At 41.3% G+C, this 15,175-nt stretch overlaps 1 protein-coding gene across 1 annotated transcript in view; it reads left to right on the top strand.

Annotated features, from left to right (window-relative positions):
- The first annotated feature begins 7,625 nt into the window (after positions 1–7,625).
- Positions 7,626–15,175, top strand: part of HTR3B (5-hydroxytryptamine receptor 3B) — a 36,827-nt gene continuing 29,277 nt past the window's right edge. Inside the window, exons 1-2 of the mRNA XM_032639823.1 lie at positions 7,626–7,663; positions 10,761–10,825. Coding sequence (XP_032495714.1) covers positions 7,626–7,663; positions 10,761–10,825 — 103 coding nt within the window. The remainder of the gene's footprint in view (positions 7,664–10,760; positions 10,826–15,175) is intronic.

Below are 15,175 nucleotides of genomic sequence, written 5' to 3'. Positions count from 1 at the left end.
TATCAGTTGCAGTAAATGCTGCACTTTGGTGGGGGATGTTGATAATATGGGAGGCTATGCGTGTGTTGGGTGGAGCAGGGTGTGTATGAGAAATCTTTGTACCTTCCCCTTAATTTTGTTGGGAACCTAAATCTACTTTAAAAAATAAAGTCTTAATTTAAAAAAATAATGAAGCAAAAATTTAAAAACTCTATCCATACTGGTTTTAATAATAAGATTATGTGCTGGGAACTTACCTATTTTTCTGAAGTGTGTAGCCTTAGATTTCCTCTGAGGGCTAATCATATAATTTGCAGTTAATTCAATCTCTAAGATTCTCTGAGAGTTATAAACTAAGAATATGAAGGAGTTGGCTTATTTAGCAATGACGGAGCACCCTAGAGTCTTTAGTTTGAAGGATCACACTCAACCTATTTCATCACAATCAATAAAAGTGAGTTGAATAAATAAATCAGCACACATTGTGATGGGCTGAATTGTGCTCCCACCAAATGTGTATGTTGAAGCCATTACTTCTAGTACCTCAGAATGTTACTATGTGGTCAAGTCCTTCAAAGAGGTAATTAAGTTAAAATGGGATCATTAGGGTGGCTCTTAGTTCAATACGACTGGGATCCTTATAAGAAAAGATTAGGACACAGAAACTTACAGAGACCAAGGGGCAACCAGATGAAGACACAGTGAGAAAGTAGCCACCTGCAAGCCAAGGAGAGGGGCCTCAGAAGAAACCACCCCTGTTGACGTCTTGATCTTAGACGTCCAGCTCCAGAAGTGTAAGAAAATAAATTACTTAAGCCCCACAGTCTGTGGTATTGTGTTATGATAGCCCTAGCAGACTAATATATACATATTCTATTTGACAAGCCTCATAGCTGAATTCAACAATCATGTACTGAACCTTCACTGTACCATTTTACTGTGCTCGATGCCAGCTGGATGAGTAAGGCAGAGCCTCTCTTCCTTAAGGGCCCTCTAGTTCAGTGAGGCAGACAAACATGGTGATGAAGAATGATTCCACACAGACTCAGAAATGTGCACGTACTATGAGCTCATGTACTTTACCTAATGGAAAGTTATTCTGGGACACAAACTTAGCACCTGGCCAAACTACCATTGTTTTAACAAAGGCTTTTTAGTTGTAAGTAAGAGAAACCAGCACAAAGAAGCTCTAAGTAAAAAGGGGCGAGGAGGGCTTTTTTGGAAGCCACAGGGCAACTTCTTGGTAACACAGCTGGGCCACACGAGCACTGAAACCAACTCTTGGAGAGTCATCAGGAATCAGTTACTCTTCTCTTTGCTGCCACGTGATTTCTCATCCTTGATCTCTCTACAGGTCTGTTTTCTTCTCATTCTCTGTCGTCCGGTTGCTTCTCTGTGGAAATTGACATTTCCCCAACCCCAGGTCCATGACACTTTCCCAGCCCCAGCACCACTAACCAACTGGCCAGTGACTTATCCCCCAAGATCTGGGAGAGAGTCTAGTGGTCCACTTGGACCAGATGGCCACCCCTTGTCCTATTGGCTTTGGTCAGAGTGGCTGGGAAAGCAATACACACATGGTCATGGGAACTGGAGAAGGAGGCAATTATCAAAGAAGGGAAGTGTACACAGGGCAAATATCCTGACAGTTTCTTTTTACAAGCGGCAAAGTAGAATTCAATGATAATTGAATGAAGGGAAATTCATTCCATCCATCTACAAGTGCATCTATTTGCACTGATTTAAACTTGTGATTTTCAGACCTGGTTGCACATCAGAGTCACCTGTGGAGTTTCAAAAACATGCCAGTGCCTTGTTCCCACTTTTTACCTTAACATCAGAATCTGTGAAGTTGGGGCCCACGTAATCACTGTTGTGGCCTCTCCCGTTGCGGAGCACAGGCTCCGGACGTGCAGGCTCAGCGGCCATGGCTCACGGGCCCAGCCGCTCCGCGGCATGTGGGACGGGGCACGAACCCGTGTCCCCTGCATCGGCAGGCGGACTCTCAACCACTGCGCCACCAGGGAAGCCCCCCACATAATATTTTACAAGTTTTTAAGCACTGCAATGATCCCAGTGTGCTGCCAAGGTTGCAAACTTCTTGTTTAGACTTCACGCCACTATAATTTAGACTTACGATTTTATGGTTTCATATCTTATTCTTTAATACTTAAAAATATTTATTTATTTGGCTGCGCCAGGTCTTAGTTGCAGGACACAAGATCTTCGTTGCGGCCTGCAGGATCTTTCTTTTTTGTTGTTGTTGCTGCATGCAGGCTGTTAGTTGCAGCATGCAGGATCTAGTTCCCTGACCAGGGATCGAACCTGGGTCCCCTGCATTGGGAGCACAGAGTCTTAACCGCTGGATCACCAGGGAAGTCCCTTCATATATTATTCTTAAAAGATGTGATTAAGTTAGGAATCATGTGCCTCTGCTAAAAGTTATGGAAAAATCATCATTGTATTTTGGGGAGAGAAGAGCTTCCTTCAGGGTGGGGTAGTATTAATTTGAAGCTACCTTTTTGTTTTATTTTAAAAAAAGTTTTTATTGGAGTGTAGTTGATTTACAATGTGTTAGTTTCAGGTGTGAAATGTTTTTTATATTTCTGTATGATTAGGCTCTGAAACAAAGTTGATCATCAGGTTCCTTAGAATGTAACAGTCTTCTGGAAAAATAAGAAACGTAGTATCTCCAACAAATCTTTGCTGACTCTTCAGTGGAAACCTTCAGTGATCTTCCCAGCTCTTCTCAGATCCCTTTTTACTGTTTCTGTGCTCCCTTATCTCAACTTCTATGTGATATTGCTTCCAAATGCCAATACCTAGAACTTTCGTAGAACTTTCCTTGGGCTACTAAAGTTTTGTCTGCCCAAGGAAAGAGCAGAAAATGCCTGGGAGTTCACTCCATCACCCCTGCCCCCAGGCCCAAAGCCAATGACAGACAGGTGTGAGTATGCTGCCACCAGGCTCCCTTACTAACGAACAAATTCTTAGTGTAGGTTTCCGTCAGTTTCCCTGCAGTGTGAGGCTATAACGATTGTTTTTCCTTAGCTATTTCTGTTGTGAGTACTTCTACAATAAACACGCATTCACAAATCCTTATCTCAAGTATGTTTCAGGAAAACCCAATCTAAGACATTCAGCTTTATGGAATTTTATACTTTCTGTCTAATATTAAAATTCTACATGAATTTTAATAATACTGTTTATAACTTTTCAGACAAGGAGCATCAAGGTTTTACTTATTCCTGCTCTTAGGAACAGAGTAGGGAAGTCACTGAGTCACTGGGAGACTCCCAGAAACAAAGAGTTTGGAGGAACAAACCTAAGTGAGCAGGGAGGAATTGGTTGACATTTGTAAGCAGAGTGGAAATAGGTTAGACAGGTTGGTGTGAGTTGATGTTGGGGAATCTAAAGAGGGATAGTCAGAACAAAGAAAAAAGAGTGGTGACACGAATAGAGGCGGGACGTGACTTTCAAGTCACGTAAAAGTGTACTGTGTAATAAAATAGAAAACAGCTTGGCGCTTCCTGGGGCTGCAGGTATGACAGCTGCCACAAGGCAGCGCTCTGATTACATTCACTTTGACTTCCAAGTAGCTTTCCCTTCTCCCACTCTGCGGTTTTTAAGGGCTCTGACTAGAGGTCTGTCACACTCCAGCCATAGTCAGCCAGCCTATTATCAGTGCCAAGCCCTCCTCCTGGAGCAATGACAGTGTAAATGTCAGCAATGGCAGAAAGGGGACAAATACAGCTGTTGTGCATTTTAGAATAATTGCTACAGGCCATTTGGAGACAGCTTTATAACGACAGCCCTTATACAGACTTATACAGTATTTCACTTTTCCGTTTTGTTCTCTCCTCAACGCTTTTTAACACGAACTTATTAATCCACTCAACTCACGTGAACCTGGGATTTATCTGCCTCCCAATTTTACGCAGTGAGGCTTGCAGCTCCCTGGAAGGTACCATGCTCTTTCTTTTCTTTTAGTTTTTATTGGAGTATAATTGATTTACAATGTTGTGTTTGTTTCTGCTGTACAGTAAAGTGAATCGGTTATACATATACATATACCTACTCTTTTTGTAGATTCTTTTCCCATATAGGTCATTACAGTGTATTGAGTTCCCTGTGCTATACAGTAGGTCCTTACTGGTTATCTATTTTATATATAGTGTGTACATGTCAATCCCAAACTCCCAGTTTATCCCTCCCCCCTGACCTTTCCCCTTTGGTTAACCGTAAGTTTGATTTCTATGTCTGTGACTCTATTTCTGTTTTGTAAACAAGTTCATTTGTATCTTTTTTTAGGTTCCACCTGTATGTGACATCATATGGTATTTGTCTTTCTCTGTCTGACTTACTTCACTTAGTATGACAATCTCTAGGTCCATCCACGTTGCTGCAAATGGCATCATTTCATTCTATCATGCTCTTTCATCTCACCGTCCAGCCTTTTCACATGCTATTCCTTCCGCTCTCCTAGTTCTCTCCTCACCTACCTATCTTTACCCAGCACAAATGTCACTTGTGAAAAGCGTGTCCTCACCTCACCCCAAATCTGGGCTCCATTTTTTTTTTTACTTCTATTTTCCCCCACTTCACTCATCCGCTGCCATTTATCTCATTGTATTCTACGTGTTTCTTACCTATTACCTCCATCCCAATTTCCTTGAACTCCCTCATCTTTATATCCCCAGTGTCTACCACAGTTCTCCACGGAGTAAATGGATGAATGAATAAAGCAAGCTCTAAAAGATCAAAGCCCTTGCTCATCTTGAGTGCACAGCAGAAATAGAAATATCCAGAAATTTAGACCAAACCAGACTCTCTTACTGGTTTCTGAGAAATATCCAGAAATTTAGACCAAACCAGAATCTCTTACTGGTTTCTGTGATTGACCATATCCAGGCCTCTCCACAGAAGACTCCTAAATGAACCTAAATGGAAAAGTCCTGGGCTCTGCGGTGGGCCACAGGTCACGAGAGATTCCCCAGTGCTGGCACAGCAAGACTTGAAGGCTCACGATCTGTGCAGAAGGCCTGACCAGCATGGCATCGTGAGTCAGACTCTTTGCTTTACACTGCAGTCTAAGCAGCTTCCTGGAACTGCTGTCACTGAAGAAATACACAGAAGCAACAAGCCCCCAGGTCTACATTCCTCTGGCTTCTGGGGGGACATCTCACTCCTGGTGATCACAAGACCCCCAAATTTTAGGTACCCTCTGAGAGACTCAAAGAGAGGCATGAACTTCCTGCATTTGTGTCCCATGTTTATCTTTTTCATGGCTTGCTGGCCAGTTCTGGAGCAAACTAAATAAAAGCAATCTTGATCTGAACCCAAGTCATTATTCTCACCATCCTTTGTGAGATGGGTAGTGAAAGGTTAGCATATTATATGTGGTTGTGAAAAAGCTAGGCCCTTCCTGGTGCCATCTTTCCTGCATAAACCAAAATTCTTTTCTGCCTATTTGTTAATTCCTTCCTTCCTCTCCTCTTTTCATCCTTCTCAAACATTTAATGAGCACTCACTAGGTACCAAGCTCCGTGCTGGAGATAGAAGGATGAATAAGATACAGTGCTCTGCCTTCAAGGAATCCACAGAATTCTGGAAGAGATAGGAAAGTAAACAAATAGTCATAATACACTTGAATTAAGTGCCATATGGAGGTGTCTATGAAACCCTGTAAGTTCAAGGGAGTGGGCCCTGGAGTGCTAGTGGGTGTTTAGTAACCAGCTGGTCGGAGGAGACCTGATTTTTAGTGTTTGCTGGTTCCCGTGTGGCAGATACTTCCATCATGGCTGATTTCAAGCTACTAACCTGAACACAGAGTTGGGAAGGGACGTACACAGTTGCCCCCCCCACCCCCCTTTTTTTTTTTGGCTGTGCAGGGCTGCCTTCGGGATCTTAGTTCCCTGACCAGGGATCGAACCTGTGCCCCCTGCAGTGGAAGCACAGAGTCCTAACCACTGTACCACCAGGGAAGTTCCCACAGTTGGCCTTTCTGATGCAGTAAGAGCCAGCTCCAGCATACCACCATGATTTCTGCCTTGTAAGATCCTGAGCAGAGATTTTATCCCTGCTGTGCCTGGGCTTCTGACCTACAGAACTTTGAGCTCACAAATGAGCTTTGTTTTAAGCTGCTAAGTGTGTGGTAATTTGTTACGGAACCACAGAAAACTAAACAGAGCCTACTGTACCCTTTTTACAGTTGTGAAAACTGAGGCTTAGAAACAGTAAGCAACTTGACCAAGGCCATGAGCAGCTAGCAAGTGATGGAGCTGGGAGGCAAAATGAGGTGTGTCTGACTCCAAAGCCTGGAACCTTAGCTCCTATGTTCTCATGGAAAACAATGTCACATAACCACGAAAGGCCAGGGTCATGGCAGACCATATTTCTTTGTTTATTTTTAGGGACCAGAAAATGTGCATTATTACTAAAAAGTGAAATCCTGCGCCAGAAAAAAAAGCAAATGTTCAATGTAGCTTTGGACTTGAAGTGGTACCCAAGTGGTTACCTTGATATTTATTTCAGAAGGCAATGCTATGGAATAAAAAAAATTTCATATGGCACTCTTATTAAATATTTGAGTTTGGCTAGAGTGTCCATTTCTGCTTTTCTCCTCCAGCCTGACCAGATGTGCTCAGAAAATTTGGTTCTCCCTGAATATGTACATCTGTCAAAATTCCTGTCAATTTTAGCACTACTGCCAAGGGAGTGAACAAAGAGAGTTAGCGATTAACTTCAAACAACTTTGTTGGAGAGGAATAAAGATATTTAAGGCCTATTTTGTCAACTAATTGCATTTGCATATTTATGGGATTTACTGATATAGCAGTAATTAAAAACTATTTAGTAGTCTTAAAGGACACATAACTCAGTTGCTGTTTGCATAATAAACACTTCCTTATTATGTTTGCATAATAAACACTCTCCCCTTGCTTCTTCCAAAAAACTGGTCCAAGAGGTGTCATATCTTACTCGGAAATAATGGAAAATCAAAGTGCAAGGGCTCATGGGAATGTGGAGAGGGGACTTCTGAAATAAATATATTTCTAGGTACTCTCTTAATGTTAGGCCTGGCCTGAACTGCTCTCAGAGAATGGCAGATTCAAACTTCAGATTAATAAGTCTTTTTTTTCCCAGGTGATATTTAAGAAGCCTGAATGCTTATCCCCTGACAATTCCATTTTCTTTACTTTAATACTCTGACCTGTTTCAAGGGTCTGAACAGGGTTCACCCTGCATTCATCCTTCCTAAAGAGATGTCTAAGGGGGATGAAATCTTTGACTAATGGATTGCAAAAAATAATGTGAGTAAACAGTATTGAATTTAAGGAGTTGAGAAGAGATGGTTTTCATGGAAAATTAAAGGTTGAGCAAGGGACAGACACCAAATGTAAAGGCACTGAGTATATAAACTAAACCTAGACAGGACAGTAAGGTTGGGAAAAGAAAGCTCTGAGCCATCTGGTGGTGCAGAGCAGGGCAATCAAGGGAAGATCAGGAAATATCTGTATATAAACTACTTTGAAGACAAGTCACTCACACAAACCTTTCTTGTCTTTGCAAAATTCATCAGCCAATAAAGAGCTGTAATGGGCAGGATCACCAGACTGTTGTTAAATTAGCTAATGAAGGTCGTAATGTACCTGTATTACACGTCATTAGCAGTGGCCTTCCAGTAACAGATGGGTATATGAGAAAGTGAGCCAGAAGGGAGGGCAAGCGTGTCCCAGGAGGTATGACTTAGAGTCATGGCTTACTAACATGTGTGGCAAGAAGATAATGTTGATTACCATCTCAATTAAAGCTTTGCATAAAGGCAAGCTTCTGTGCTCCCTGCCCATAAAGAAAAAAGGTCTGCTGCCTGCAGCTTGCCTTTCTCCTGTCCCAATTCATCTCATAGGTAGAAGCCAACAATTCAAAGCATTGATGGGAAGTGATGGGATTTTGACGGCCGCATCAGTCCTTCATGATCTTACCTCTTGATGAAGCCCCATTTATTTTTCTACCCTATCTCAAGGGTATTTCTCAAACTTTCCATAACTTTGTATCCAATTTCCTCTACCAGGTTATATTTCTTTTTTTACTTTTTCTTCTGAAAAAGTAAAAGTATTTTCAAATGCCCAGCAAAGCTGGAAGCACAGGAAGTAGAAAGAACTCTCCACCCCCACCAGCCATGTGAGAGTTTGTTGCCAACATGATGACCCTTCACCTGTGATTACTTAGAGCATTACTTTTACAAACAAGGACATTATTTTACATAATCTCAATACAATCAAAATAAGGAATTCAACATTGCTATATCACTACCATCTGATTCACAGAACGCATTTGAGTTTCACCAGTTCTCTCCAAAATATTCTTATGACAAAAGGATCCACTGCAGAGTCACACATTGCACTGAGTTGTCATGCCTCTTTAATCTCCTTTTGTTTGGTACAGTTTCTCAGTCTTTCTTTAACTTTCATATCCTTGACACTTTGGAAGATTACATGCCTGCTGTTTTGTAGAATGTCCCACAATACGGGGTTTCCTACTGGATAGATTCAAGTTATGAATTTTTGGCAGGATGATAACAGAAGGGCTGCTGCATCTTCTCAAATCTCATGGTGCACAACTCCCATAACTGGTGATGCTAATTTTCATCATTTGATAAAGGTGTTGTCTGCCAGACTTCTCCACTGAAAGATTATTAAAAATTAATTAATTAATTAATTTTTGGCTGCGTTGGGTCTTCTCTAGTTGCAGCTAGCGGGGGCTACTCTTTGTTGCGGTGAGTGGGCTTCTCATTGCGGTGGCTTCTCTTGTTGAGAAGCATGGGCTCTAGGCGCGTGGGCTTTAGTAATCGTGGCGTGCGGGCTCAGTAGTTGTGGCACACGAGCTTAGTTGCTCCGCGGCATGTGGGATCTTCCTGGACCAGGGTTTGAACCTGTGTCCTCTGCCTTGGCAGGCGGATTCTTAACCACTGAGCCACCAGGGAAGTCCTGAAAGATTTTTTTAAAATCTTTGTATTTAATAAGTATTTTGTGTTAATGTCCTGTTCCTCATCAAACTTTTGCCAACTAGTTTTTATCACCCATTGATGTTTCTTCTGTGAATTAATTATCACTATAAAGATTCCATTATTTCTTCTACATTTATTAGTTGGCAATTCTAATTTAAGGGAAAAGTTTTCTCTTCTTCCCATTCATCTCTTTATTTAAATCAGGATGGCCTCATGGATTGTTATTCTACTTCATGAGTTATAATTCTTTGCCATCATTATTGATTTTGATGCTTGAATCATCACAGATTTGGCCAGTGGGAGCCCCTTCAAGCTGACTCTGTCCTTTTATCCTGTCCCCATGATTCTTTTAGCACTTCTTTACTTTGTGATACAAGGAGGCATTCTAGGCTCTTTTTCTACTTTCCTGCCCTGGCCCTGGCATCACGCATTTCTCCATTTCTTCCTTGTAGGTGTGTATGCTATTTAGAGACCAAGATCTGGGTGTTAGGTGTACTTATGTTTTTGGGCTGTTCCTGCTCTCAGGCACTCTAGTGGACAGAGCTAGGAACATATGCATGTATGAACACATGTACACACACGCTTACATTTGTATGTATTTCTATATTTAGCTACATGTATCGAAAACGAAGAGTTCACTCTGATACTTCCAAAACCAACTCAACACTACAGGGTTCATCCTAGTTTTCTCCCTTTCCATATTTGTAACTGCTTTCACCAACATCTATATTTTACTGGTAGATGAAAATTAAAAACAGAGCTTCATGGATTCTAAACAAAGGGACCAAATGATTAGGAGAACAGGGATCAGGTATATACTTCCCCTCCCTCAGTTTGTTGTGTGAAAACTTATCTCAAACCTGTCCCTCTACATTCCATCTATAGTAAAAAGCGGGCAGATGTTGGAAATGGTATGAAATTTAATTTTTGTTTCTAGAGCATCTAGGGGTCTACCAATGCAAGATAGAGTTATGTGGAATGATGCATCTTTTTCCTTAATAATGAAAAGTGAATGGGGCTCAATCAAAAAGTGAAAAAAGAAACCCCAGTTTTTATTGAGTGATGTTAAACTTTAGTAGTTTTCATCTTCAGTAAGCCTAGATGCATCCTCTCTTATGTAGTTACTTTCTGAATTGTGGGCAGTGAGAATTTAAGAAGCATTTCTATTTATCAAAAATCGATGTTTCTTTTAATGAAAGGGGCTTAGGAGAAACAAGAGACACTCTTCCCACTGTACTGTTAGCAGTTGCTCTTCATTTGACAATACCAGGTTTCTATTAGCTTAGTGTAATTCAAGAGTCCAATAATCATAGTCAAATGTTGAAGATGTTACTGCATAAGTCTGATTTAGATCAGCTATTTGGCTCTCAATTATTAATGAAATTAGTGTCCTAAATGTCAGCAAGAGCACTGCCTTAGGTAAAGGCTGTAAAGGAAATCACATTAGTGTGGAATTTCCCCTGCTTAGGGGCTCCTCTTGGATTACATTATTCACTTAACTGTCTCCTGTCAGGGAAATTGAAATGTTGGCCAAGATCTGATCCTGGGGCAGAACCAAATGGAGAAGTTAAGGGGTATTGCAATGGCATCAATTCCAAAACATTTGTGTGGTGCTGGTACTGCCTTTGGTCCCATTTAGTGTTTACAAAATAGCACCAGCAAGGACAGCATAAACTGGCAAACAGAGAACGGAATGGAAAGGAGGTCTTTTAGGAAAGACTGAGCGGCATTCCATCCAACAGGCAAGTTTGTGTTTCTCATCTTCTGGAAGTGCCTGGGGAACACTGGCAAGTTCAATGGCCCCTCTGTGGCCCTTGGTCCTGGTGGCTGCCTCAGGTGAGTCCTTTAATGATATTACTAGGCTTTGAATATTAACGCCTAGAAACTAGAGACATGGTTTTCTATGTTGTGCTGTATAACTCGTCACAGGTGTTTGTTTTTATTTACCATCTGTAAAATGTCAGTCCTGTGAAGCTACACGGAGACCAACAATTTGTTACGACTTTGCTCCTACAATTATAGATGTATATACACATAGGGTCACACAGTGGGGCTTTACACATGGCTGAAAATATGCTCTGAAATGTTATAATTGTCTGATAAATTTCTGCTTCCTTAGAAATCAAGCTTTCTTTACAACAATTGACATTGAGAGTTTGGGGTATTCTCTTTCAGATTTACTTTTATGTCTGAATAGTATATTTTTATTATCCAAAGTAGTCTTGGCTTTTAGTAGCCCAGAGAGAGAGCTCCTTGGATCCATCATAGCTACAGAAACCTGGATGTCATTTTGGTATTAGGGGCTTTACATCCAGCCATACAAAGTCTGGGTAGGTGATGAGTGTTTCTCTAAAGACGAGCTCTATAAACTTGCATGTTTTGAGTGTACAATTCCCCTTAAAAATACTTTAGAAACTAATATATATATATATATATATATATATATGTTTTCTTTCCCTAAATTTCTGAAACTAAAATTCCATAGTGCCAGTATTAACTCTACTGAATTGAGCCATTTAAATAGGATACAATTGGTTCTTAGAAAATATACACAAATCAAAAATTTATGTTTATGCTGGTGTTTCCCAACACCCCACTTTCTTGAGGGTTCTCCTAGAGCTCGTATCTGAATTTCCATGTTTTAAAATATAACTGAAAGTGTGAATGAGTCAATTACGGAGATGAGGAAGGAATTTGGTAGCCAAGCAGCTGGCAATGATTTTTTTATTGGGTAGAGAAGAAAAATAGCCACTTATCATTAAAGAATAAAAATGCTGGGTGTTGAACTTAAAGGATAAAAGCATATCTTAATTATAAAAATGAAAACAGAGGGAATTTCATTAAATGTCAAATGGGTTTCTTAGCAGAAAATAATTGTGAACATTAAACTAAGTAAGATAAAATAGAAAAATGAAGGTTTGAAAACAGAAGAAATTCTTCATGATTTCTCTTTCTAATGTTTTGCATTATGCTTGATTTTTGCTCTAACTGTGGCAGAGAAAGTGTTTTAATAGTGTCTCGTAATCAGTGCTTGACCATAAATCATACTGAGAACATTTGTTGCAGAAAAATTCATCCTTTGGAATTTTTACTGGTTTAATATCAAGATGATTTGTAAACATTAAAGCCCTGAACCAACCACCAATTCACCGCTGCACCCAGGAGACAGTGTGCTAGGGTAGGAGGCCTGGATTAGAACCATCTAGGTCCTGCCACTCTACTCACCAGCCACGTGACCCTGGGCAAGTCAATTAACCTCTTAGAGACTCTGTTTCCCTATAAGTTAACTGTTTATTTTGTATATTCATGAAGACCGAATAAGATAGCATTATGAAATTGTAAGCTGCAATGCAAATGTAACATATCACTGACCTGAAAACACACAAATGGCAGTCCAGTGGCTAAGACTCCGTGCTCCCAATGCAGGGGACCCAGGTTCGATCCCTGGTCAGGGAACAAATCCCCCAGGCAGCAACTAAGGGTTCACGTGATGAAACTCAAAGATCCCGAGGACCGCAACGAAGCCCCGGCACAGCCAAATAAATAAATATTTTTAAAAACCCCACAAACACAGAAAATAACAATGCGCTGTTTCTGTCCAAAAATGTACAACGTGCAACTCTTCCTTTTGAAGGGTTACTCACCTAGTATTCTCAGGGAGCCAGTTCGGGGTAGTGCCAGAGTAAGAGCTTGACCTTTGCATCCAGATCAGTCTCGTTTAAATTCCGGCCTCCTCACTTACAAGCTGTGTGATCTTCAGTGGTACTAACCTCACTAGGCCTAGAGTCCCTCACCTGTAAGTGACCCTTCACGGGGCTGTAGAGTACCTTCTTGTAGAAGTTAAATGAGATAATTCATCTAAAGGGCTCTTAGCCCAGTGCCTGGCAAACAGCTAATTATTTAATCAGTATTAGGTATTCAGTAGTACCATGCCCCCAAACCTCTGTTTCCTTATAACATCTCAGATATATGTATTGCTACCAACCAGGTTTCTTGGCCTTCCTTAATCAATAGAAATTGATAAGAGGCCAGACAAGAAGTTCAGGCAAGGCTCTATTGGGACTCCTACTATATAGCAGGGAGGAGTAAAAACAAGTAACAGGTTCCCTTGCTCGCTCCCTGAGGTGGGAGGAGCTGGTTCCTTAAATGGTGTGAGGGTAGGGGTGTGTCCAGGGGTCCAGCCAGAGGGGAGGCTTAGGTGGTCTGCCCACCCCCTTGGTGGTGCTGTGTGCAGGGGCATGTGCAGTACCCTGCTTTTGCTCCCTGCTCTTCAGAAGTGGAAGTTGGGTTTTTTTGGTCTTTTTGTCCATAATTTGCCCTAACTGCACACGCACGCAGTTATTTTTAGTCCCTTTTAGTTTCTTTGTATTTTGCTTCTTAAGGAGACATTTGTCCGGGTGTAAGCACTGCAGCAAAGGGTCCTGGGTCCTAGGTCCCAGGTCCCAGCCTGTCTCAGTATCATTCTCTTATAATCCTAAAGGTGGTATACTCACTAAAGCAAAAAGAGCTCTTTTCATCAAAGTGCCCAGAACATTCTAAGATAGGCATGGGAATAATTCTATTGTGTTCTTAACTTTTTAAAATCTCTCTTCACCAAAAGTGCTTCACAGCTCAGTTCCTAACACATTCTACTTTCCAGAAATTTACAAGTGAATTATTTGAAGCTGATTATTATCATTCAAGGAGGCAGAGCTAGTGAGGAATCTTTCCTGGGTCTGTTGATAGTTTACATCAGTGTCTGTTGAAACTTCACTGAACTGTGAGTCATTTAGTGCTTGTGTGAATGTCACATTAGCTTTCAAGGGGCATAATTTACTGTTAATTAATGGTCACTTAAATCCTTAATCTCTCTCCTCTAATTGATCTTTCTCCTCAGGCAAATTTGCACTCATAGTAGAAATGTAATTTATTATTTCTTCTGATTTTAAACAAAGAACTCTTACCCTCTGTAGTTTATTTAAGCATACTTCCGTTTGCTTCTGATCTTTCTCCAATCATTGTCTGCTTCTCTTTTGTTCCTATTTCCAGCTTCCAGAACATTCTCTTTTTACCCAAAGACTATGACACATTCTAGAAAGTATGCGTTTATCCATAGGGGACCTATGGATTGTTTCCTAGAAAAGGTATCAGAGGGGAATTTGACTCTCCATGAACAGAGGGTATAGGGAGCACACATCCACTTCTCAGAATTATGTCTTAACTCTGTCTCAAGTGGTTTCCTGTATTGAAACAGGCACATTTCAGTGGTTCCCCAGCTGGGACTTGAATTGGGAGCTTCCAAGGGAGGTAAGAGTGAACTTGCCCAAAGCGAAGTTCCTAGGAAAAGCACCAGACCAGCTTTGCTTTGGGCTCCAGAAATCTCTACCCGCAGCGTCCGCCAGCAAGAAACAGTCTCAGGTAGAGAGATTCACAGCACACTTTTTGACAATCACAGTTCACAAAAACTAAAGATGATGCCTGATGCAAGTCAACCACCTTAGTCCCGCATGCCAGAATAGCTGTTAACACTTCTGGCGTCTTGTCGGGTGAATAGTTAGGGAGTTAAAACGCTAATTAGATTCCCGGTTCAGGTGATAATGAAAGTGAATATTCCACTGCCCACAATGAGTCTGGAATTGCACCTCCAGCACCGTTGTTAGCATTTTGGTCACACTGACATTGATAAATATAGAAATTGCTGACTGAGGCAGCAAGTGACCCAGCATCATTCATAAAGAGATGGGTATAAACAGGATTGTCGCATGGGGAGACGATATCTCATTTACAGTTTCCTGCTGGATCCCGCGTACCTTCAGCAGCTCATCAAAATAACCATCAGAACCGCTGAGAGCCGAGGTGAATTCACACGCAGGACACTACAGATAGATTTCACTCAGGCACTGTTGGCGGGAGGTGTGCGATTTGCTTCAGTCCAATGACTTAGCGAAGCTTTGAATCCCCCAGGGGCCGGCAAAGCTGGTGAACAAAATATCTTTTTGCAATTCTGAGAAAGCCCTCACAGATTTGTCACTTCCAATTGCTGGTGCTCATTTCTCTTGCTTGCTTTCCCCTGGCCTTCTCGGCCTCAACACCAATCACGGCTCCTCTACAAATCAAGATTCCTGGGTCATAGGAAATGCTTGTTCCCTGGAGCCACAGAGAATTTTCCCAAAGTGAAGATCTCATTTTCTGACAAGTGCATTTTAA

Source organism: Phocoena sinus, chromosome 8 (assembly GCF_008692025.1).
Source record: "Phocoena sinus isolate mPhoSin1 chromosome 8, mPhoSin1.pri, whole genome shotgun sequence".
NCBI lineage: Eukaryota > Metazoa > Chordata > Mammalia > Artiodactyla > Phocoenidae > Phocoena > Phocoena sinus.
The sequence above is the reverse complement of the archived record's forward strand: the minus strand, read 5'-3'. Positions and strand labels throughout refer to the sequence as shown.